Source organism: Nycticebus coucang, chromosome 18 (assembly GCF_027406575.1).
Source record: "Nycticebus coucang isolate mNycCou1 chromosome 18, mNycCou1.pri, whole genome shotgun sequence".
Classification (NCBI taxonomy): Eukaryota; Metazoa; Chordata; class Mammalia; order Primates; family Lorisidae; genus Nycticebus; species Nycticebus coucang.
The window spans coordinates 74,073,264-74,096,286 of record NC_069797.1 but is presented as its reverse complement, the minus strand read 5'-3'; the positions used below and the strand labels follow the sequence as shown (position 1 = coordinate 74,096,286).

The following is a 23,023-nucleotide window of genomic DNA, read 5'->3' as shown; positions in this document are numbered from 1 at the left end:
CCCCAGTCAGGTCAGCAAATGGGGCGGAGCCTGGCGCCGTGGGGGCGGAGCCTCGGGCGTTGACTGACAGCCCGACTGCGCGGTCCGGGCAGTCCCTCCTCTCCCGATCCGGCGGGAGGGACGGGGGAGGGGCGGGATTTCCTGCGGGAGGCGCCGAGCCGGCCTTGGGAAAGGAGAAGGAGAAAGGGGGTGGGGGGCCGTGGGAGTCTCTGTCCTGAGTGCCAGGGACCCAGCACGGCCAGCCGGACCCCCGGCGGGGCGGCGAGAGAGGTGAGACTGTGGGGCCTGAGCAGTGGGTCAGCACCCTTGAGGGCCGGCACAAACTAACTTTTCTTGCGGGATCGGCGGGCGCCACCGTCGCTCCACTCCCTCCGTCCTCCTCGCGCCCCCTTTTTCCTTCCTCTGCATCTATACCTCCAGCGCTTTGGCCTTCCCGGTTCCTCTTGCCGCTTTGTTCACCGGTCGGCCTGGGCTGGGCTGGGCTGGGCTAAGGGGGTGCGCAGCGCTGTAGGGGCATTCCGGGGGGCGGGGGAGTCAGCCCGACCCCAGGCCCTGCTAGGGGCTCCCTCCCAGGTGTCGGCCGCAGGCCATCAGGGGGAGTGCCCTGTGGGTTGGGGTTGGGACGTTTTGAAAGTGAGGGGTTCCCAGCCAGAGCCCCAGGCCTGTGTCTCATGCCACAAGACTCTGGCAACAAATTCGCCGCCACTGAGAAACTGACGTAAGCTTCTCTGCAGTGAAGTGGAGGGTCTGTCTGGGTTTCAGGTTCGGGGTTGGGGAGCCTGGGAGCCCCTTTTGTCAGCAGTGCCCCAGCTCTTTTCTCTGTTCTTTGCCCAGCTGCTCCGAGATAGGTCAGGAACAGGTGTTGTAAACTGTCCCTCTCCAGCAAGCAGACTGCCACGGAAATGGGGGGCTATAAGCTCCCCATTCCGTGCCCTCAATCATGAAAAGCCCTAAAGCTAGGGCATCCAGCTAGTAAAGCTGGGGTAGGAGGACTGTGGGAGCAGGTGCCTTTGACAGAGAGTGACCCCTGCCCACCAGCTTGTGCCTCGCCCTTGGAGGCCCCACCTCCTAGCTCGCCAGTTGTCTGTGGGTGTTGAAGCCTGGGGCTGTGGAGAACAGGCTGCTGGCCTGGCCTGCCCTAGTGTGTCGTGCTGCCAGGGCCCCTCCTGCCCAAGGTGGAGGTGCTGCCAGGTGCCCCCAGGTCCCGGTGACTCAGCCTCCCCCTCCCATAATGCCACCTACCCCCTCCACATACGCCTCTCTGCCTGACTGCTTCCTTCACCCTTTGAGTGGCTCAGCCTCCGTTGATTCCCAGGGTCAGCCAGGGTGGCTTGAAGTTCTGTCCTGCTCATCCTCTGCATCCTCCTTCTGGGACCCTTGCAGACTGTGGCCCAGCCTTCAACAGAGGTACTGCACCTTTTCCAGACCCCTGAGACCTGTCTACCATGGCTGCCTGAGGCCCAAAGGAATGCTGGCTGCTCTCTGGGTGGGCATTCGTGCTCCCCAGCCAAGCTGGGAAGATTGGCGTGCCCAGTCCCAGCCCATCCTGGAGCTGTCGGAAGCTGCAAGCTGATCTGCCCAGATTTCCACGTAGCCTCCGCCCACTGAGAGACTGGCTTTCTTGCTTGTGGTGGCTGCTCAGGGAGCACCTTAAGGGAATATCCATGAGCACCTGACAAGGAGCCCATTGCCTGGGACACCAGTCGTGCTCCCCTAGCACCAGGAGCTGAGGCATGGCACCCTGACGCCTCGGCTTGGACCAGTTTGTCTGTCTCTGCCCTGAACTCAACCCAGAGCCTGGCCCAGGGGCCAGGATGGGTCGTGAACAGGACCTGATCCTTGCTGTCAAGAATGGAGATGTAACTGGTGTGCAGAAACTGGTGGCTAAGGTCAAGGCTGCAAAAACAAGTGAGTACTTGGTGGGGTGACCATCAGCAGAGGCCCATCCTCTGAGTGCCCAGGCCACAGAGGCCTGGGGGATGGGGGTAGTTATTGTGATTTGCACACTTGAGGAGGGAAGACTATCTTGGTCTGGACAATAAGTGCCCCTGTTTGAGAGCCAGAAAGGAAATGTTTGGGTCCCCTAACTGTGTGTCCTTAGGCAACTCACTTAACCTCTCTGGGCTTCAGTTTCCTTGCCTGCAGAGTGAGAGGATTTAAGTACATTTCATTCACATTTTACTGAGTGCCTATTTTGTGTCAGGCTGTTCTAAGCACTGGTCCATAGCAATGAACAAAATAGACCAAAATTCCTGCCCTCGTGGACTTTCCTTGAGGCAGGTGTCTTTGCATGTGTGTTCTATGTAGCCAAAGGGTGGAAAGACCAAATAGATAGACTGCCATCCTCGCCCCTAGCAGCGTACACAAGTACTTCAACCACAGTATTTCTGCATTTACATCTTAACCTAATAAGTTGTCAGTAAGATACCTTGTAAAAAACAGTTCTGCTTTAAAAAAAGTTCACACTATCTAACTACTTGCTGAAACCCCATTTCCCTGACAGATCTGTGTTCCATGGGGGGGGGGGGGAGGTGGCCAAAACTAATTTTCTGGAGGTTTCCACACAGCTTGTGGGCTATAGTCCTGACAGGGCTGTGGGGGCTCCCTGCTAGGTGGCTATACTTGAGCACCATCTCTCAGGTCCCTCTGTGGTGAGATTCCCAAGAACAGACCTCTGGGTTATCTTATCTCCTTGAGATCCCAGACCAGCAGGGCAGGGAAATGGTTCCTGCCATCAGACTGAGGCTGGAGGAGGAATTCTGTGGGTAGAAGGAGGTTCTTCTCTGGAGTGCTGAAGCTCTAGCCCAAGACACACTTTCGCCCTGTTCATAGGAAGGAGCCCCCCAAGGGGAAGACCTTTTTTCCTCACCTGCAGCTATGGGTGTGGCATGCTAGAAGGATTTTTGTCACCAGGGTGGGAGACCCAGGACACGAAGACATGGAGCTGTAAGGGTTGGTCTCTGTGTCCTGGGGAAGTGGACAGCAGGGAAGGTACTAACAAGGTCCCAGGGGAGTGGGAGCCACTCCCACTCCCCCATCTCAGTGTTGTTTTTGGCACTCTGCCCAGTGGGGCCTTGGTCAGGCTGCTGCTGCCTCACAGCCCTGGAGCCTCAAAGTGAGGCACTCAGGAGGGTAGGCAGCATGGGCCTGGAGGCTAGTGATGGGAACCTCACAGCTGGACTCCTGGAGGGTAGGCAGCATGGGCCTGGAGGCTAGTGATGGGAACCTCACAGCTGGACTCCTGGACTCCCTGTGCAGTGGGAAATGTCTATGGGAGAAGAAGTCCCTTCCCTCAGTCCCAAAGGGGAAAATTCACCCTGTACAAGTGCAAACAGTGTGACTAGGGCCTGGCACTATGCCTCTCCTCCTAGTCCTCTGAGGAGCTGAAGAAGCTTGTAACAAAAGATCACAAGGTGGGCTGGGCGCCCATAGCTCAGTGGTTAGGGCACTGGCCACATGCTCCAGTGCTGGGTGGGTTCGAACCCGGTCCAGGCCTGCTAAACAAACAAAAAAATAGCTGGGCGTTGTGGCGGGCACCTATAGTGCCAGCCACTGGGAGGCTGAGGCAAGAGAATCACTTGAGCCCAAGAGTTTGAGATTGCTGTGAGCTATGATGCCACGGCACTCTACCAAGGGTGACAAAGTGAGACTCTGTCTCAATTAAAAAAAAAAAAGATCGGGTGGTGCCTATGGCTCAAGGAGTAGGGCGCCGGTCCCATATGCCAGAGGTGGCGGGTTCAAACCCAGCCCTGGCCAAAAACCAAAAAAAAAAAAAAAAATCACAAGGTGGCATTTGCAAACCTTACAGTTTATGAAATATTATCTCCTCACTTCCCTGTTAGATAGGTATTTCTCTATCTGTTCTACAGATAAGAAAAGTGATGATCAGAGAGGGTTAGTGACTTGCCAAAGGTCACATGGCCATTGTGTGGCAGATCAGAAGCAAAGCTCTGCCCTGTGCTACACACTTGGCTGTCCCCCAAATTACCAGGGATTGCTTTTTTTTTTTTTAAGAGACATGCTCTTGCTGTGTTGCCCAGGCTAGTCTTGAACTCCTGGGCTCAGTGATCCTCCCACTTCAGCCTTCTAAGAAATTGGGACTACAGGTGCTCACTGCTGCACTCACCTAGGAGTTATTCTAGTAAGTTTAGATTCCCTGGATTCCCCCCAAATTAGACTCATCACAGAGGGCCTAGGACTCTTGCAAAATAGAAAATTCTCCAGGTGATTCTATGCAGAAGCAGGACTGGGAACTCCTCCATACCACAGAGAGGTAAAGGAAACTGGCAGAAGGGAGGTGTCAGGACTCCCCTTTTTTCTTCTGAGGGTAGTAGCTGGAGCTTCTGGCTATCCAAAGAGAGCACAAGGGAGACAGGTACTCCCACAACCTACTCCATTTGGTGTCTGGCGGCATTTCCTGTTCCCTTTCAGGTCCTTTTTGGGGAGCAGGTAGTAGGAGAAAGGGGTGTCATTTCCCTGGCCCTTCTCTCTCCCCCACTCACTTTCCCAAGCAGTCTCCTTCTTTGGCTGGAGGAAGTAGAGTGGGCTGGGGGGGCTGGCTGAGCTCACATCCTCTGCCTGAGAGCCTAAATCAAGAGCAGCCCTTCCACCCCCAGAACCAGGCCCAGGAAGAAGGTTGTGCCTTAGCGGAAGTGCCTGGAACCACCACCAGGAACCAGGACCCTCCACCCTCCTGCCAAGGTCCCCAGCCCAGTCACTCTGAACTTCTCCCCTACCGCCTTTCCGGCCATTGTTCTGGAAATAACGGAGCCGCCCAGGCCTGTGCCTGTTCCTGTCCTTCCCTAGAGGGGCTGCATCCCGCCACCAGCTGCCCCATCCCAAACTGTCCAGGCTGGTGGAAGGATGGGCAGGATGAAGGACTTTCTGAGTCTTCACCCCTGCTGACCTTATCTTTCAGGTTTAAGAGAGGTACCATGTCCCAGCTACTTGGGAGGCAGAGGCAGGAGAATCACTTGAGCCCAGGAGTTGAAGGTTGCTATGAGCTGTGATGCCACGGCACTCTACCCAGGGCAATAGCCTGAGGCTCTGTCTCAAAAAAAATAAAAAATAAATAAATAAAAAGATGGGCCATGACTGGCCAAGGTCACACAGTCAGAAAGGCAGAGTGAGCATCTGAACCATGCTTCTAGGGCCCCTGTTCTTTCAACTGCCCCAAATGGTTCTGAGTGACAAGGACTTCCCAAGAAGGGTAGAGAGAAACTGGGAGTTTTGGGTTTCTTCCCAGTGGCTTCAACACCATCGGCTTTTCTGTCCTTCCTTAGCTCTGTATTTGCCTTTTTGGTGTAGTGTCCTTCAGTTCAGGTCTAAGTGTAGCCGTCTTCTCCTCCCCATCACATGCTCCCCATTGTGGGTTTGGTCCCTCCCTGCTGGAATGAGGCCCTGTCTTGCCCAGGCTACTGGGATATTCAGGGGCCCACCAGAGCCGGAGGGCAGGCCTGGACCGGCATGCTTGGCACTGTGCCTGGCCTGGGTTGAGCCTGGCCTCCTCCTTCCCAACAGGGGTGGGTTCCAGTGGGAAGCAGGACCTCTGTGACAGGCCTTCTCTTTCCCCCATGGCTTCAAGGACCACCCCACCATTGCTCTAGCTCATGCAGGGAGCTCACCTGCATAAAACCTGCCCAAGGGGTTGTCACCAGCCAGTGGAAAGCCTCTGCCCAAAGCATGGACAGCTCGGCCAACAGCCTATGAGTGCAGTCAGCAGTTATTCCTCAGGCAGGCCAAGAACCCACTGAGATCCAGGGGTCCGTGGGGGAAATGCGCCAGCTTTTGCTGGAAGGATAACACCATGATAGTACTGGCCAGCACATAAGGAGGGCTAGATGGGACAGTTCCCATCTTTGCCTGCTGACAAGGTTGAAGACTATACTCATAGCCTCTGTGGGCAAATTCTGTCATCAACCCATTTTACAGATGAGGACGCTAAGCCTGAAAAGTTAAATTTTTTGTTTGTTTTTTTGAGATAGTCTCACTTTGTTGCCCTCGGTAAAGTGCCATGGCATCATAGCTCACAGCAACCTCAAACTCTTGGGCTCAAGTGACTCTGTTGTCTCAGCCTCCCGAGTAGCTGGGACTACAGGTGCCCACTACAATGGGTATTTTTTAAAGACAGAGTCTCGCTCTTGCTCAGGCTGGTCTCGAACTGTGAACTCAGGCAATCCATCCACCTTGGCCACCCAGAGTGCTAGGATTACTAAGCCTGAAAAGTTAAATGACTCACCCAAGGCCACACAGCTGGCACCTAGCAGAGCCTGGGTGAGGTACAAGTCTTTCTGATGCCACCTTCCCCACCATACTCCACTCAGGGATGCCTCAGGGCTGGCACTGTGGCGCTTCAGCCAGCATAAGTCCTCTTTGAACACCTAGTGCCCCTTCTTTCTCTTGACCTCCCTGTTCCCAGCAGGACAATGTGACTTGCTCCCTGGCACAGTCAGGCAGGAATGCTAACCATGCACTCCGTGGGCCTGTCCATTGAGGGTACATCATGCCAATACCCCCTCCGCCCCCTGTGGCTCTATAAACAAGCAGGGCTGGGAAGCCAGTCTACTGCTGCAGCAGCCGCCTGCCCTCAAGCTGACAGGCCACTGGGCCAGGGTAGGGAACCACAGGGACAGGACCGGTTAAAGGCCATGGGGCAGGTGTTTTCCTGCACACCAAGAGGTCAGCGGGCTTTGAGGTGAGGGGAGGGAACACAGGGTGAGGAGAGATCACCTGATGTGCCTGTTACCTCCTGCCCTGACCTCCAGAGCTCCTGGGCTCCACAAAGAGGCTCAACGTCAATTACCAGGACGCTGATGGGTGAGTAGAGCCCTGGGGAGGACCCAAAGGGAAATGGCCTGAGGCCCAGAGCCCCTTCTCTCAGACTGACCCTGAAGTATATTTGCAGAGAGCTCTGGGTCCTGCCTGGGTAGGGCCAGCCGGAGGGGGTCCTGCCCACCTTCCTGCCGGTGGAGTTACCCTGAGTAAAGCCTGTTTGGGTCAGATTCCTGCTGGGCCCCTTTTCTCCCTGGAGGGTAGAAGCCCTCAGGCTCCTGCTCCCATAGCCTCCTCCCCTGGGCTGGCTGGGGGGGAGGCCAGACAAACAGGCCTCTCAGCCTAGACACTGAGCCCTTTCATGCTGTGGCCCGGCTGCTGCGCTCCCACGGCAGGGTTGGCGGTGGTGGGGAGGGGACCAAGTAACCCGTCCCTGCCAGCCCCCAAGGATGGGTTTGGGTGTGGAAGACCAGGGTTTGAGGGCAGGGGACTGCTCACTGATAACCCCCTACTTTCTGTCCCCCATACCAGATTCTCCGCTCTCCACCATGCTGCCTTGGGGGGCAGCCTGGAGCTCATAGCCTTGCTGCTAGAGGCTCAGGCCACCGTTGACATCAAGGACAGCAATGGTGAGACTTCAGTGAGCCGCTGCCTAGGCAGGTAGAGACCCTGCCCAGACCCTATGATCAGAGCTCACTCCTGTTAGAAGGTAGCGGTACAGCTAGATGTCTGTGCAGCTTCTCTGGGCTTGCATGTTGCTTTTCCCTCTTTAATACCCCGTTTCCCAAAAAATAAGACATCCTCCGAAAATAAGACCTACTTACAGGAAAGATCAGACATCCCCTGAAAATAAGACCTAGCGCATCTTTGGGAGCACACCTTAAAATAAGACACTGTATAAGAAATAGGGTATTCACAGTCTTCTGGTATGGGGGAAGTGCTGATATCCCATTATTCAGAAGCAGAGGTGAAGGCTCAGACAGGTTACATCGCTGTCCTGGTCACCAGATCATTTGTGGTGGGCACAGTGGGACCCTGGTTTCAGCCCTGTACAGCCGGGCCTTTTCCTGACCACACCCAGGCAAGGCCAGAGTCACAGCCCCTTGGGCTATCTGCACTCCCAGCTGTAGTGGCTCTGTGCTCTGCTCATCCCCCTTCACTGCTATCCCGGGACCTCCCTCAGAAAGCCCTTCCTCCTCCAGGCATGCGCCCGCTGCACTACGCAGCCTGGCAGGGCCGGCTGGAGCCTGTGCGACTATTGCTGCGGGCCTCTGCAGCTGTCAATGCAGCATCGCTGGATGGACAGATTCCTCTGCACCTGGCCGCGCAGTATGGACACTATGAGGTGGTACGTGAACCTGCCCCTGGGGACTGGGGTTGGGTGCCAGCCAGGCCAGGCCCTCATTTAGCTCCCCACACCCCAGTCAGAAATGCTCCTCCAGCATCAGTCCAACCCATGCCTGGTTAACAAGGCCAAGAAGACACCTTTGGACCTGGCCTGTGAATTTGGGCGGCTCAAGGTAAGGCCTACAGCTCTCAGGGTGCTGGGTCCTGGACATCTATGGAGTCTCAGGAGGTGGCTTTAAAGGGTGCTGGTTATTGCAGGTGGCCCAGCTGCTACTGAATAGTCACTTATGTGTGGCACTGCTGGAGGGTGAGGCCAAGGACCCTTGTGACCCTAACTACACCACGCCCCTGCACTTGGCTGCCAAGAATGGCCACAGAGAAGTCATCAGGTACCTCTGGGGTTTCCCTACTTCCTCAACCCCTTCTAGGAGACCATCGGTGCCCCTTGGCGCCCTCTCTTGCTACCCTTGCTCTCAGTCCCCCAACCCCCTAACTCCCTCAGGTGGCTTCCCATCCTGCCTCCATCCCCCGTGACCCCATCTCTTACCACAGGCAGCTCTTGAGAGCTGGGATTGAGATCAACCGCCAGACCAAGACAGGCACAGCGCTCCACGAGGCCGCACTGTATGGCAAGACTGAGGTGGTGCGGCTGCTCCTGGAGGTGGGTATGAGCACCTGATCACCTCACAGGTGTACACAGAGCCTCTGCTATATGTTCAAACCAGCTGAGGAAGTAGAGGAGGGTGGACTCTACCACTCGTACGGTTTTGTATGGGTGTCCAGAGAAGGGGCCTGACTTCCTTTGGGATGGTGCTAAGACCAGGTGGCTTAGGAGCCTGGTTCCAACTCCAAATCTGCCTTTTAATTAGCGAAAGGACCTGGAGCTCATCCTTGACCGAGTCCTTGGGCTTCCATTTTCTTATTTTTAAAATTGGGAAATGATAATAATACCCACCTTCCTGGGTAGTGGAGAAATGACAGGCCAAGTGCTTAGTGCATGCTTAGGCGACACTGTGCACCCAGGGGGGCGTGGATGTGAACATCCGGAACACGTACAACCAGACAGCACTGGACATCGTCAATCAGTTCACCACCTCCCAGGCCAGCCGGGAAATCAAGCAGCTACTACGGGGTGAGTGCAGGGAAGGATACCCCCCCCAGGGGCCCTGAGCCACTCCAGTAAGTACCAGGATGTGGAGGGGAGCAGAGGTCTTTGGGAGAGGTTTGGGTAGAGGACCCTTAGATGACAACTGCCCACCATTCTCTTAGAGGCCTCAGGGATCCTGAAGGTGCGAGCGCTCAAGGATTTCTGGAACCTCCACGATCCCACTGCTCTCAATGTCCGGGCAGGGGATGTCATCACGGTGAGGGACCCCTTTCCTTTGCCAGTACAAACCATTATTGTTACTAATTTGGTTAACAATTGCTCTGTTACCAGGCTCTGGGTTAGGGTTATCGTATGCACTCTGATTTAATTCTTTGCAAATCCAGAAAAGTTAGGTGTTATTGCCATTTCTTTTTTAGAGATAAGAGATAACAAAATTGAGAAATAAACTGAAATTACAGAAATCAAACTGACTTTCCCAAGGTCACGTGGCTGGCAAATAGTAGAGCTGGGATTTGACAACAGGCTGCCTCCAGGTCCTGTGTTTATGTGCCCTGGAGGCATGCTAGGGACTACGCTGGGGACCGGCAGCAGGGGCAGAACTTGGCTGGTTAGGCATTAGAGACCAGTTCCTTGATAGCACTGGAGAGCTGGCCCAGGGCTGCTGGACTATGGCTTCAAAGACAGTCACTTGCCACTTGCTTGGTGCTGGGAATGACCATCCCCTCCCCTACCTGCTGTAGGTGCTTGAGCAGCACCCTGATGGCCGCTGGAAGGGCCACATCCATGAGAGCCAAAGGGGCACGGACCGTGTGGGCTACTTTCCCCCAGGCATCGTTGAGGTGGTCAGCAAGCGAGTGGGCATCCCCATGCCCCGCCTTCCCTCTGTGCCCACTCCACTGCATCCAGGCTTCTCCCGGACACCGCAGACTCCTGCCGAAGACCCCCTGCACCCTCTTACCTATGGCCAGCTCCCTCGGATGGGCCTCAGCCCAGACAGCCCAGGTACATCCTCCCAGAGGGCAGCACTGGGCTCTGGTGTGGGTGTCAGGCTCGGGTAAGCTGCCAGTCAGCTGTTGGCAGTGCCACTTGGGGTCACTTTGCTTCTGCCCCCTGTAGCAGGTGACAGGAATAGCGTGGGCAGCGAGGGCAGTGTGGGCAGCATCCGTAGCGCCGGCAGCGGGCAGAGTTCTGAGGGCACCAATGGCCACAGCACTGGCCTCCTGATTGAGAATGCCCAGGTAGGAAGGGGGTTCATGGTTCAGGGCAGGGCTCACCACCGCACTGCCAGTTCCCTAAATTCTGAATTGCCTCCTTCCCTCTTTCCAGCCACTGCCCTCGGCTGGAGAGGACCAGGCACTCTCAGGACTACAGCCGCCATCCCTGGCAGGTAGGAAGGGTAACTGGGACCTGGGCTGGCCAGGAGAGGTGCAAGTGGGGAGGCCAAGTGCTTGGCACCCTTTCCTCCCGCCAGTTCTGATTCTTTTTCTCTCCCTCCTTGAAGATAACCCAAGCCACTGCCCTCTGGTCAACTACCGCTCTGGGGAGCAGATCTTCACCCAGGATGTGAGGCCAGAACAGCTGCTGGAAGGGAAGGTATGACCTCCACTGGGGAGTGCACTGTGGGCCTCGGGGAAGACAAGAGGGCCTTAGTGTGGACTTAAGTCCCTGGAGGAGGCAGGAGCTTTGGCTCAGCTCCTTCTGATCCTACCTGCTTCCCTCCCCCCAGGATGCACAGGCCATTCATAACTGGCTGAGTGAATTTCAGCTGGAGGGCTACACTACCCACTTTCTGCAGGCTGGCTATGATGTGCCAACCATCAGTCGCATGACACCAGAGGTAGGTGCCACACCAGGAGAGAGGGGGCAGTGCTCAGCGGGAGGAGAGGAGAGGCCCTGATAGCCAGGCTCTGTGTGGCAGGACCTAACAGCCATTGGGGTGACCAAGCCTGGGCACAGGAAGAAGATTGCCTCAGAGATCGCTCAGCTCAGCATTGCCGAGTGGCTGCCCAGCTACATCCCAGTGAGTGGGTAGGGGGTGTTGGGCATGGGCTCTAGCCCTCAGCTGCAGCTGTGTGGTGCCTTTTCCTTTCTGGCCTGGGGGCAGAGGCTGGCGGGGAGCCAGTTCTCACCCTGGCGCTCTTCCAGGCGGACTTGCTGGAGTGGCTGTGTGCGCTAGGGCTGCCGCAGTATCACAAACAGCTGGTGAGCAGCGGCTATGACTCGATGGAGCTAGTAGCCGACCTCACCTGGGAGGAGCTGCAGGAGATTGGTGTCAACAAGCTCGGTGAGGCTGCTTGGAGGCCTTCTGGCTAGGCGTCACATGCCTTTGGGGTTCTCCAAAAGAAGATAATGGGATCGAGGGTAACTGGTGTGACGCTTCCCAGGCCCACCTAACCTTGCTGCTTCCATCCACCTCTCAGGGCATCAGAAGAAGCTCATGCTGGGGGTGAAGCGGCTGGCGGAGCTTCGGCGTGGCTTGCTACAAGGGGAGGCCCTAGGCGAAGGCGGGAACCGGCTGGCCAGGGGTCCAGAGCTGATGGCCATTGAGGGACTGGAGAATGGGGAGGCTCTGGCTGTGGCTGGCCCACGACTCCTCACTTTTCAGGGCAGTGAGCTGAGCCCAGAGCTGCAAGCAGCCATGGCAGGGGGTGGCCCTGAGCCACTCTCACTGCCTCCTCCCCGCTCCCCCAGCCAGGAGAGCATTGGGGCACGCTCACGGGGGTCTGGTCACTCACAGGAACAGCCTGCTCCCCAGCCCAGTGGTGGAGACCCCAGCACCCCACAGGAGAGGAACCTTCCAGAGGGCACAGAACGGCCCCCCAAGCTTTGTTCCCCACTTCCAGGCCAAGGACCCACCCCTTATGTTTTTATGTACCCCCAGGGCTCACCCTCCAGCCTGGCCCCAGGGCCACCTCCTGGCGCACCCCGGGCCTTCTCCTACTTAGCTGGCACCCCTGTCACCCCTCCGGACCCACCTCGGCCCAAACGCCGGTCCCACAGCCTGAGCCGCTCAGGCCCCACCGAAGGGGAAGCTGAGGGAGAAGCTGAAGGGCCAGTGGGCAGCACCTTGGGCAGTTATGCTACTCTTACCCGGAGACCAGGACGCAGCGCCCTACCCCGAACCAGTCCCAGCCCCACCCCAACTCGAGGGGCTCCCCGCAGCCAGTCCTTTGCCCTTCGGGCCCGACGCAAAGGCCCCCCACCCCCACCTCCTAAGCGCCTCAGCTCTGTCTCTGGACCCACCCCAGAGCCACCTCCACTTGATGGGAGCCCAGGACCCAAGGAGGGGGCTGCAGGGCCCCGGAGGCGAACACTGAGTGAACCAACTGGCCCCTCCGAGCCCCCTGGCCCACCTGCCCCCACTGGCCCTGTGTCAGACACAGAGGAGGATGAGGAGCCAGGCCCTGAGGGGACACCCCCATCTCGGGGCAGCTCAGGGGAAGGGCTGCCATTTGCAGAGGAGGGGAACCTGACCATCAAACAGCGGCCAAAACCGGCTGGGCCTCCACCCCGGGAGATATCCATGCCCCCTGGCCTCGATTTCAACCTCACAGAGTCAGACACTGTCAAGCGGAGGCCCAAGTGCCGGGAGAGAGAGCCACTGCAGACAGCACTGCTGGCCTTTGGGGTGGCCAGTGCCACACCTGGCCCCTCTGCCCCATTGGCCTCCCAGGCTCCTAGTGAGTCCTCTTCTGCTTCTCCCAGCCCTCCCCAGAATAAGCCCAGCAGCCTTGCCACTCAAGGAGCTGTGGGCCTCCATCCTCCCAGCCCCACGGTGCAGCCCCCTGTGCCTGTGGCAGCCCCTTGCCCTGGGTCAGGCCTGGAAAACTCAGCAGGCAGTCATCGGAATGGGGAGATGGAACCCCCAGCTGCCCCTGCTGCCCTCATCAAGGTGCCTGGCACAGGTGAGGGCCAAGGCCTGCAGGGAGAGGATACCGTTTGCAGAGTTAGGTCTAGCCCAGCAGAGTCCCATGCTGACCTTTTTCTCTCTGCAGGAACAGCCCCCAAGCCTGTGTCTGTGGCCTGCACCCAGCTGGCATTTTCTGGCCCTAAATTGGCTCCCCGGCTTGGCCCCCGCCCTGTGCCTCCTCCAAGGCCTGAGAGCACTGGGGCCATGGGCCCAGGCCGGGCCCAGCAGAGACTGGAGCAGACCAGCTCATCCCTGGCAGCTGCACTGAGAGCCGCAGAGAAGAGCATCAGCGCTGAGGAGAGAGAGGGGTAGGGAGCTGGGGCAGGATGATGGTGGGGGAGCAGGCTGGAAGGAGCAGCTGGCAAGGCTCCTGGGGATGTTGGAGGAAACACTGCAGGCACAGCCTTGGGCTGGGGAGGCCACTGATGGGAAGGGAGGACCCCCCAAGTGCACGAGTCACCCAATTTTGACCTTCAGGGAATCCTGGTAACTGCTATTTAGAGGCATGTGAGCTCATCTGTAAGGAAAGGACAGTAACTCCCCAGGAGGTGGTGAAAGCAAGAGAAGGTGCACACCAAATTGGCACCAGCACAAGGGCTTGGTGACAGCTCCCCTCCCCTGGGCCAGCGTGGTACAGGCCCCAGGCTGATCTGACTGGGTTCTTCCCCTACTGCAGCACTCCGAGCACCTGCACCAAGCACATCCTGGATGACATCAGCACCATGTTCGACGCCCTGGCTGACCAGCTGGACGCCATGTTGGACTGAGCTGGACCTACCTGCAGCCCTTTGGCAGTGCCCGCTGCCCTTGCTCTAGAACAGAAGCAGCCCCTGCCACCTAGGAACAGGCAGGCAGCTGCTCAGGCTGGAGTGCCCCTCCCTAGCAGGGCCATTTCCTGTTGCTCCAAGACAGTGGCTGTCAGCACAATTCTTGTGGGGCAGCCCCTGTACCAGGGGCTGAGGGGACTCTGCTGCACCTTAGCAAAGGCCCCCACCCCCACCCCCGGTGTGTGATCTGACCGACAGTCCTGCCTCCTGGACAGGGACCCCGGTAAGGGCTTTCTCCTTGGGGAGGAGGAGGGGCTGACAAGGCTTCTGGGGTGGTTTCCCTGTGCCCCAACCTGTGTCTCAAGTCCCTGTGCTAAGGGAATGCCTCTCGCTACCTACTGTGCTGTCCTAGGCTAAGAGGCCAGAGGAGGCAATGTCTGGCTGGGCCCCCTCCCTGTAAATAGGTGCCAGGGGCATGCGCTCTGCAGCAGTGGCTGTACCTAGGCCAGCTCCTGCCCCTGCCTTCCCTTGCTATGAGGCAAGAGGAGGCAGTGGGATTAACGGATCCCAAAAGTCCAAACTTTTTCAATTGTAAATGTTATTTTTTAAGCAGAGAGAAATGCATATATTTTAAATGGAATTTATTCTATCTATTAACTGCCTGAAAGGGCACAATGGGGGAGGGGCTTCAGAAAACAGCAGGAGTGTCCACTGCCCACCTCAGGGCTAGAAGCCTGACCTGGTTGGCGCAGGCACCAGCTCTGTAACCATTAACCTCTTCCTCCAACTAACACTAATGAAAGTGTCATTCCGCATGACTCGGCTGTTTGCATCAATAACAACAACCTGAGTGGGGGGGTCTCACCTAAGCCAAACTGCAGGGGCATCCACACACATGGTGGAAGGATGAAGGCCTGGGCCCTCCCCTCCTCACCTCTAATGCTCCCCTTGTCAGCCGTAGCCTCAAGTGGGTAGACCCCTTAGTGGCTGCCTCATGGACTAGCCACAGGTTTTTCTTAAGCCATTTACAAGTTTTAATACAAATCAGTCTATAGTCACTCCTAAAAGGCTCATTTCCAATAGAAAATATACACCAGTAGAAACTTCTCATAGGAGAACTGGGGCAGGGGCTGAGGACACCTGGGCCAGATTACTCAAGACTGACTCGTGCCAGCTTGAGCCAGGCATAGGGAGATGCTCCAGGATGAGTGGGGAGCTCTGCTCCATTTTCAAGTGCAGGTGTGAGATACCACCAGAGGCAGGGAGGGAGCCACCTCCACACCCCTACCTCTAGGAGATAGCACCACCACCCCTGCCCACAGCCGCTGGCCTTGAGTTCACATCTCCCATGGCCTCTGCTGTCTCACCTCCAAAAGAGGTTTAGTTTAAGGCCATGTCCATAGATCCAAGAAGAGAGGGCACACTGGGTTAGGGGACCCTGAAGGGGACAGTTCACAAGTAAGGGGGTTGACGGCCCCTCTACTTAAGCGCCTGAGGTCATACATTCAAGAACGCCCCTGGAGAGGCCCAGGGGAGAGCCAGGGCTGGCGGAGGCCCCGCTCAGTTCCTCCACAGTGAGCCGGTGGTCAGGAAGACAGTGCGTCTGACACCGGGCTAGGCTTCCAGTGCCATGGGGCCCAAGAGCAAACCCAGAAACATTCATGATACCAACTGTCCAGACTCAGAAATGGGTCTAGCTTTAGCCTCAGGGACCAGGGTAACTATGGTCACTGTGGCCAGTGGCTCAGAAGGGAGAGTTCATGCCCAGCTTGGTTTCAAACTGCAGCTTCTGTCGCTTCTGATATCGGACGCGGACCCTGGTGGGACAGGAGATTAAAGTACAGGTTGGCAAAGATCCTTAGGCCAGGGGCCGGAGCAGGACACCAGAGCAGCAGGGGAATGCCAACAAGGGGTGACAGGTTTCAGAAACACTGAGTACAGAGGGAAGCACCCTGCTGGCAACTCACCGAATCTCATGCAGCTTTACGATCTCATTAGTGACCACCACAAGGACCAGGGACAGGCATCCTAGGAGCCAGGTCACCAGAGGCACATCCTCTAGGCCAAAGTGGATGCGACTATCCCTGTGTGTCCACAGCTGTAGGTCCACGGCTGTCTGAACCACCTGACCCAGTAGCCTGCCGGAGAAGGTGACAGCCCCAAGTGAACCCCAAGTTGTCTTTCCCTGCTTCACTCAGTACCATGGTAGCTCAAAGAGGGCATAGTCAAACCTCTGGCCCCATCACACCCTGCTATCCTAGCCCTGCGTTCACCTTCTCCTAGCCCCATGACCCCCCCACTGAGTGATACTCACACCACAGGCACTGTCACAGCCCACCAGAGGTTGGTCAAGGGGCTCTTTCTCCACAGCGGCTTGGTGCGATGCACGTGGGTGATAGAAATGAACACTGGGGAAAGTGGGTGATGGGGATGTTAGTATCACTGGTCCAAGGTCTCCCCTGCCCATGGGGTCCCCCCCTACCATCATCAGCTCTCAGGGCCCCTTACCAGTGTGCAGGACAATCAGGGCGGCGGTGAGCTTCTGAGCCAACAGGAGCCCATTGGCAAAGTCCCCAAACCAGGCTGGAGCCCTGTCGTCATCACTGCCAAAGCAAGGTGTAGGTTTGGGGCCACAGGGAAGTGGGTTGGGGAGAGGAGGGCGGATCCCTGGTCACTGGCCCCACCTGCGCAGCATGATGGAGGAGCAGCTGGTGAGGTTGCTGGCTCGGGAGCTATTGCAGAAGCTCTGCAGTGTAAAGCCAAAGCAGATGAGGCAGGAGCTGATGGTGAGGCTGAACTTGAGCAAGAAGCAGAGCAGGAAATAGTTCTGGGTCTACAGGAGAAGGGAGGCCAGTCACCATCCCTGGCTTTTTCAGGCATTCAACAGGTTCTTAGAAAATGGTCAGGCTGGAGTCAGGTAGGGAGTGAGGATCTTTCTAACTCTGTCCCCACCATCTCCTCTTTATTTATTTATTTTTTTTTTTGTAGAGACAGAGTCTCACTGTACCACCCTCGGGTAGAGTGCCGTGGCGACACACGGCTCACAGCAACCTCTAACTCTTGGGCTTATGCGATTCTCTTGCCTCAGCCTCCCGAGCAACTGGGACTACAGGCGCCCGCCACAACGCCCGGCCATTTTTTTGTTGCAGTTTGGCCGGGGCTGGACTTGAACCCACAACCCTCAGCATATGGGGCCGGCGCCTTACCAACTGAGCCACAGGCACCGCCCTCCTCTTTATTTTTTTTTATTTTTATTTTTTTTGTAGAGACAAGAGTCTCACTTTATGGCCCTCGGTAGAGTGCCGTGGCCTCACACAGCTCACAGCAACCTCCAACTCCTGGGCTTAAGCGATTCTCTTGCCTCAGCCTCCTGAGTAGCTGGGACTACAGGTGCCCGCCACAACGCCCGGCTATTTTTTGGTTGCAGTTCAGCCGGGGCTGGGTTTGAACCTGCCACCCTCGGTATATGGGCCAGCGCCTTACCGACTGAGCCACAGGCGCCGCCCTCTTTATTTATTTTTTTTTTATTTGAGACAAAGTTTCACTGTGCTGTCAGCCTAGCTCACAGCAACCTCAAACTCTTGGGTTCGGCTCGGCGCCTGTGGCTCAAGCAGCTAAGGCACCAGCCACGTACACCTGAGCTGGCGGGTTCGAATCCAGCCCGGGCCCGCCATACAACAATGACGGCTGCAACCAAAAAAAATAGCCGGGCATTGTGGCAGGCGCGTGTAGTCTCAGCTACTTGGGAGGCGGAGGCAGGAGAATCACTTGAGCCCAAGAGTTGGAGGTTGCTGTGAGCTGTGAAGCCATGGCACTCTACCCAGGAAGACAGCTTGAGGCTCTATCTCAAAAAAAAAAAAAGGGTGGCGCCTGTGGCTCAAGGAGTAGGGTGCCGGTCCCATATGCCGGAGGTGGCGGGTTCAAACCCAGCCCTGGCCAAAAAAAGAAAAAAAAAAAAAGAACTCACTTTGGGTGGCGCCTGTGGCTCAAGGAGTAGGGCGCCGGTTCCACATGCCGGAGGTGGCGGGTTCAAACCCAGCCCCGGCCAAAAAAAAAAAAAAGATAGAGATTAGGTGCATTAAAAAAATGAAAAAAAACTCTTGGGTTCAAGCAACCCAACTCAGCCTCCTGGATAGCCAAGACTACAGGTGCTCACCACAACTCCTGGCTAATTTTTCTATTTTTAGTAGAGACAGGGTCTTGCTCTTAGTCAGGCTAGTCTTGAATTCCTGAGCTCAAGGGATCCCCCACTTCTGGCCTTCCAGAATGCTGGGAGTACAGGGGTAAGCCACTGCACCCACCACCTCCTCTTTGTTCTAGGGCAGTGGTTCTCAACCTTTCTAATGCCGCGGCCCTTTAATACAGTTCCTGTGGGTTGCAACCCACAGGTTGAGAACCACTGTTCTAGGGGAAGACTAGGAACCAAGTGCTGGCTTTCCAGTTCTGACAGAATTCCCCTTCCTGATCTGTCCAGAGATTTCTTCCAGCTTTGGCCCTTTCCTCTGCCCCAGCCCCCTCTCTACACACTCCAGTTTCTCCATGAGAGGCCCAGGCTCACAGGTCCCCTTTGCTTACCTTCTTAGGAATGGACTGAAGGTTCTTCCCTGTTGCCATAGACATGATGGAGCTATGGGGGGGTTTCCCCAGCAGAGAGATGCTGAAAAGCAGAGATCAGGTCAAGGGGTGGTGACTGTGATCCTCTGTCCCCCAATTCTCATAGTAGAACTTTTAGTGAGCTTTGGGAGTTAGGTCAGGACTAGTGGGAGGATGGAACACAACAAAGGAAGGGAAGATCCCTCAATGCCTCCTGGACCAGAGGAGGTGAGCCCCTGAGCAGAACCTGGGGCCCTGGGATGAACAGGGACATCCTGACCTTCCCTACCTGGGCACAGAGGTTTGTGCCCTCTCACCTGAGCAGAGGATAGCAAAAGCAGGACAGCCACAGGATGTCGGTGGTGCTCAAGAGTGGTGGCAGCTGGACTAGGCAAGAAAGAAACTAGGCCAGAAAAGAACCCCAGAACCACAGTTAGATTGTGGCAAATAGTAAGGCCCGAGGAACCCCATGGCACCTTGCCCTGTGCCCAGACAGATGCCCACATCCTGCCCAAAGAAGAGCTGGGGCTGAGGGAACATTATTCTGCCAATGGGGTCACCTTGAAAATCCCAGGGGGTGACTTTACCTAACAATTGCAATCAGTGTAACCTGGCTTATTGTACCCTCAATGAATCCCCAACAATAAAAAAAAAAAAAAAAAAGAAAATCCCAGGGGGTTCAGGGAGGCTCTGGGGGCCCCTTGGCAGTGCTACTCCCCTAGCTGGCCTCAGATTTTCAACTGGCCCTGAGTGAAGGAACAGGCAGGAAGAGCAAAGCCTGTGCTGGCCCCAGCTCACCTGGATGACCACGAGGGTCAATTGGCACTGCAGCAGGAAAAGGAAGCACTTACGGATGCCATAGGTGGCATGCCGAGCCTAGGGACAGAGAGGGACAGATTATGGCCTAGTCCTGCCTGGCTTCCCTATGGCCTGCAGTTCGCAAACTTCAGCAGGGAACCAGATGTCCCCAACACTCCCTTGAGTCAGAGCGGAAGAGATTAAACTTCCCAGGACAGCTTCACTTAGGGGAGTGGCTGGGACCAGACAGTGCCTGGGCAGCTACCCCCATACCAGGCTCCTCTCACAGGCCCTGTGGCCCTCGTCTTGCCCTGGCCAGACCCCCACCTGCTCGATGAGCCGGATGATGCTGATGGTCTCCTCTTGGCGAAAGGTCAGGGAGCAGGGCAGGCTGTTGAGTTGCCCCGACAGCTGCAGGGGAGACAGGCCATCCGAGGACTGGGCCATGCTGGTGCTGGTAGCATAGCCAAAGGTCTCCCAGGAGCAACGGGATGGGTACAGGGGGTCCAGGGCAATGCTATTCAGGGTAAGGGAAAGTACACCCATCAGCTATACTCCGTGGAGACCCCATCTGCCACAGGACTGAGCATCCCATCCCTCTTCTCCCGTCACACCCAGAGCCTTGGTCCAGCCAAGGCAAGATCAGCCATGGGATCTGCCTCCAGCCCCATGCAGACCCAGCAGGGTCTTGGGGTTAGAGGCTGGCCCACAGGCTCTAGGTCCCCTCTGACCTAACATCACTCTGGAGGAAGAGGCAGCTGTTCCGCAGGTTGGCAGAGCTGCCCAGGCAGCAGGTCACCTCCCCGTACTCCTGCATGATCTTTATCATCTCACACATGGCTGAGGGGACAGGGCAAGAAGGCACAGAGTCAGGCAGGAAGAGCTCGGTGTGGGTGTTGGGAAGGGACCCACAAGACAGAACATGAGGCAATGATAAGCGGAACAACTCCACCCCAATAGAGAGATGACATGGACATTGTCACTTCTGACCTCCTAGAATGAATACACTCAAGGCACCAGCCCCTGAGAGTTCCCAGCTGATCCCAGCCTAGACTCTTCCATATCCTGTTCAGGAAGCCTGCACTCCTCTGGAGCCCTCTGCAGCCCACTGCTACACTCACTCTCAGGGGTGCAGTCAGTGAAGAGGGGCACCAGCAGGGGCACATTGTCAATGTTCTGCAGGTGGGGCCGCACCTGGTGGATGCCCCGGGGCAGCTTGGCCTGGAGAAAGCAGAGATGCCAGTGGCCTCAGGATGGGGGCAAGGTCCTTCCCCTTCGCTTGCCTGACCCTCCTCCCACCCTCCCACGGACCAGCTGTGGGGCCACTACAGGAGCACACGGGACAGATCCTGCTATCATACTCTGTTGCAGTCCTCCAGGAAGCTAGGGATGTCACTGTCCGTAGGCTGGAAGCTGATGAGGTCTGAGTGACCCTCCTCCTCCATGAGGAGGAGCCCTTCTGCATCTTCTCGGGACACTGTAGGGACAAAAGCCTGTCCCTCACCTTGGGGCCAGCCTTCTGGGGGCCTCTCTTTGCTCTGATGATGGCACAGAACTTCCTGCCTCCAGGTCTCTGCTCCTCCCCCTGCCTCCTGCAGTTACCGGCAAGAACATCAGAGCCATTTTCTAAGGGAATGTGCTTATCAGGAAGGATCTATGAGGCTCTTCCCAACTATGGCTCCAAGGAGGAGAAAGCTCCCACCCCCACTGCTCTACCCCAAGCCATCACCCTCACCCTGATTCAGGTCATCATGCAGGGAGCCTGCATGGCTGGGGCTGGATGGAGGGATCTCAGAGCCAGGCATGTCCCCGTTGGGTGTGAGGGAGATGTGGCAGTTCCAGCCTGTCTCCAGGCCCATCTTTTCTGCAAACACCTAGGAAAGGTAATGGCAATGAACAGACAGGCCCAAGAACCCCTAGAAAAAGGGTCAGTGTGGCAGAGGGAGCAGCCCCACCTTGCTTTTGAGCTCATCCTCCAAAGAGAAGTAGACGAAGCGGATACAGGCATTGACCAGCCCATCAATGAGGCGCACGATGTCCAGCCGGGCCTGGTACTGGGAGGACACCATGCCCATGAAGATCTGGCCGCTCAGAGCCTGCATGCAGTCTTCCTTCTCCAGCACCTCCCCAATCCCTTCTTCAGGCAGGCATAAGGCACAAAGCCCAGCCAGGGCACCCGAGACACAGTCAGGATACCCAGGAACCAGCAGATTCCAGGAGGAAGCCCAGGGCCACACACACAGATGCCACACCCAAATCAATGAGCACACAGGCCCCCAGGGGACCACACACAATCACACATGGACACAGCCAAGACACACAAAGTAGCCAACAGACACAGGAGAAAAGACAATGAAAGATACTTATCAGTCAGGTGGCCATCCTGGAGAGCCAGACAGAGCGTGGCCACAGCTCCTGTCCAGCCCTGCTCCAGGGCCAGAGGATTGGCTCTGCCCTCAGCTACTGCTTCAATCATGGTTTCTTGGGTTCAAAAGACCTCATAAGTATGCACATTTGGTGAGTGGGGGTAAGGGTGGAGCTTCTGGGTTCCCTGTTCCAGCAGGGTTTGTGACGCTAACAAGGCACATACTCTATATGTGCACATGTTGTATGATGTCCCAAGAAAGCACTTTATATATATTATTCCACGTGACTACCACAACCAACCTTGAAGAGGGCAGAGTGAACACCTATTTTTTTTTATAGACAAGGGAACTAAGGGACTTCTCACATCATTGGATAGAGAGACCCATGGCTAGTGTCCCAGGCCCGTGATGGGTGGACACTGCAACTTTTTTTGGCCCTCTGGAAGCCTTCTCTGCTCCTGGGACCCCAGCCTGTGGGAGCCCTGTGCCGGCCCCACTTGGATGGATGCATGAGGTACCGTCAGAACTCCAGCTGTTGCGGTGGATGTTCTGCTTGATGGGGACGGTGCTGGGCAGCTCGCACATGGTGAAGATGCTGCTCTGGCCGGGCACCTGTACCAGCTCAATGCACTTGCCATTGAGCTGGGAGGACAGGGCACAGTTCATGGGCTTGTAGGCGAAGGCAGAGCAATAACCAGACAAGCAGGCTCGCTGGTAAAAATCCAGCACTTTCTTTCTGCCAGGGAAGCAGGAAAGAAGTGAGAAGAGTGGTCCTGAGGTGCCCCCAGGCCTGTAAGGACAGGCAGACCCACTGACTGCTTACTGCTCTTGCTGCTGGCAAGTGCTTCCTCACTCACCTGTCGGAACCTGAGAGAGGGTAGATGTCAGTCCCATCCCAGAAGTCTGTGCAGGCCTCCAAGACCACGTCAGCTGTGCCATGGGACAGCATCTGTTCTGTGCCTGGAATCAGGGGAAATAAAGTAAAAGGTCAAACCATGAGTGTCCCAAACCAGCCCCTGCTCCTCACTCTGACCCTGCAGACAGCACACTGCCTGGTAATCTCTTGACAGAGAAGGGACCTTCCAGGGCCTCACAACCAGCAAGCCTCTATGGAAAGCCCCCAGGCCTCTTTGTTTTTGGAGACAGAGTCTCTGTCGCCCTGGATAGAGTATAGTGCTGTCAAAGCTCACAGAAACCTCAAACCTCTGAGCTCAAGCAATCCTCTTGCCTTAGACTCCCAAGTAGCTGGGACTAGAGGTATTTACCACCATGCCCAGCTAGTTTTTCTATTTTAAGTAGAGATGGGGTCTTGCTCTTGCTCAGGCTAGTCTTGAACTCCTGTCAAGCAATCCACCCACCTCGG

General features: G+C 56.5%; 2 protein-coding genes across 5 annotated transcripts in view; one reads left to right on the top strand and one right to left on the bottom strand.

The window, feature by feature from the left end:
- The first annotated feature begins 96 nt into the window (after positions 1-96).
- Positions 97-14,721, top strand: CASKIN2 (CASK interacting protein 2). 3 transcript variants are annotated; one of them, XM_053569521.1, is made up of 20 exons: positions 97-270; positions 1,426-1,908; positions 6,765-6,816; positions 7,303-7,400; positions 7,974-8,119; positions 8,196-8,291; positions 8,377-8,507; positions 8,671-8,779; positions 9,142-9,250; positions 9,388-9,482; positions 9,967-10,228; positions 10,343-10,464; positions 10,553-10,613; positions 10,728-10,819; positions 10,953-11,063; positions 11,145-11,246; positions 11,372-11,510; positions 11,647-13,131; positions 13,222-13,444; positions 13,813-14,721. In XM_053569521.1, exons 2-20 carry the CDS (start codon positions 1,815-1,817, stop codon positions 13,901-13,903), a joined length of 3,618 nt encoding a protein of 1,205 aa, XP_053425496.1. In that variant the 5' UTR covers positions 97-270; positions 1,426-1,814; the 3' UTR covers positions 13,904-14,721. The 3 variants fall into 3 exon arrangements, with proteins under 3 accessions (XP_053425496.1, XP_053425497.1, XP_053425498.1); XM_053569522.1 differs by having other exon boundaries at positions 1,384-1,908; XM_053569523.1 differs by having other exon boundaries at positions 1,316-1,908.
- The window catches only part of TMEM94 (transmembrane protein 94), a 42,329-nt gene continuing 33,833 nt past the window's right edge, over positions 14,528-23,023 (bottom strand). For both annotated transcript variants that reach the window (XM_053569519.1, XM_053569520.1), the window contains exons 17-32: positions 22,518-22,620; positions 22,179-22,396; positions 21,250-21,431; positions 21,030-21,168; positions 20,656-20,771; positions 20,416-20,515; positions 20,026-20,134; positions 19,622-19,811; positions 19,295-19,372; positions 18,814-18,899; positions 18,479-18,560; positions 16,588-16,736; positions 16,412-16,506; positions 16,218-16,311; positions 15,871-16,041; positions 14,528-15,720 (exon numbers count right to left, since the gene is read on the bottom strand). In XM_053569519.1, coding sequence (XP_053425494.1) covers positions 15,648-15,720; positions 15,871-16,041; positions 16,218-16,311; positions 16,412-16,506; positions 16,588-16,736; positions 18,479-18,560; positions 18,814-18,899; positions 19,295-19,372; positions 19,622-19,811; positions 20,026-20,134; positions 20,416-20,515; positions 20,656-20,771; positions 21,030-21,168; positions 21,250-21,431; positions 22,179-22,396; positions 22,518-22,620 — 1,985 coding nt within the window. In that variant the 3' untranslated portion in view covers positions 14,528-15,647. The remainder of the gene's footprint in view (positions 15,721-15,870; positions 16,042-16,217; positions 16,312-16,411; positions 16,507-16,587; positions 16,737-18,478; positions 18,561-18,813; positions 18,900-19,294; positions 19,373-19,621; positions 19,812-20,025; positions 20,135-20,415; positions 20,516-20,655; positions 20,772-21,029; positions 21,169-21,249; positions 21,432-22,178; positions 22,397-22,517; positions 22,621-23,023) is intronic.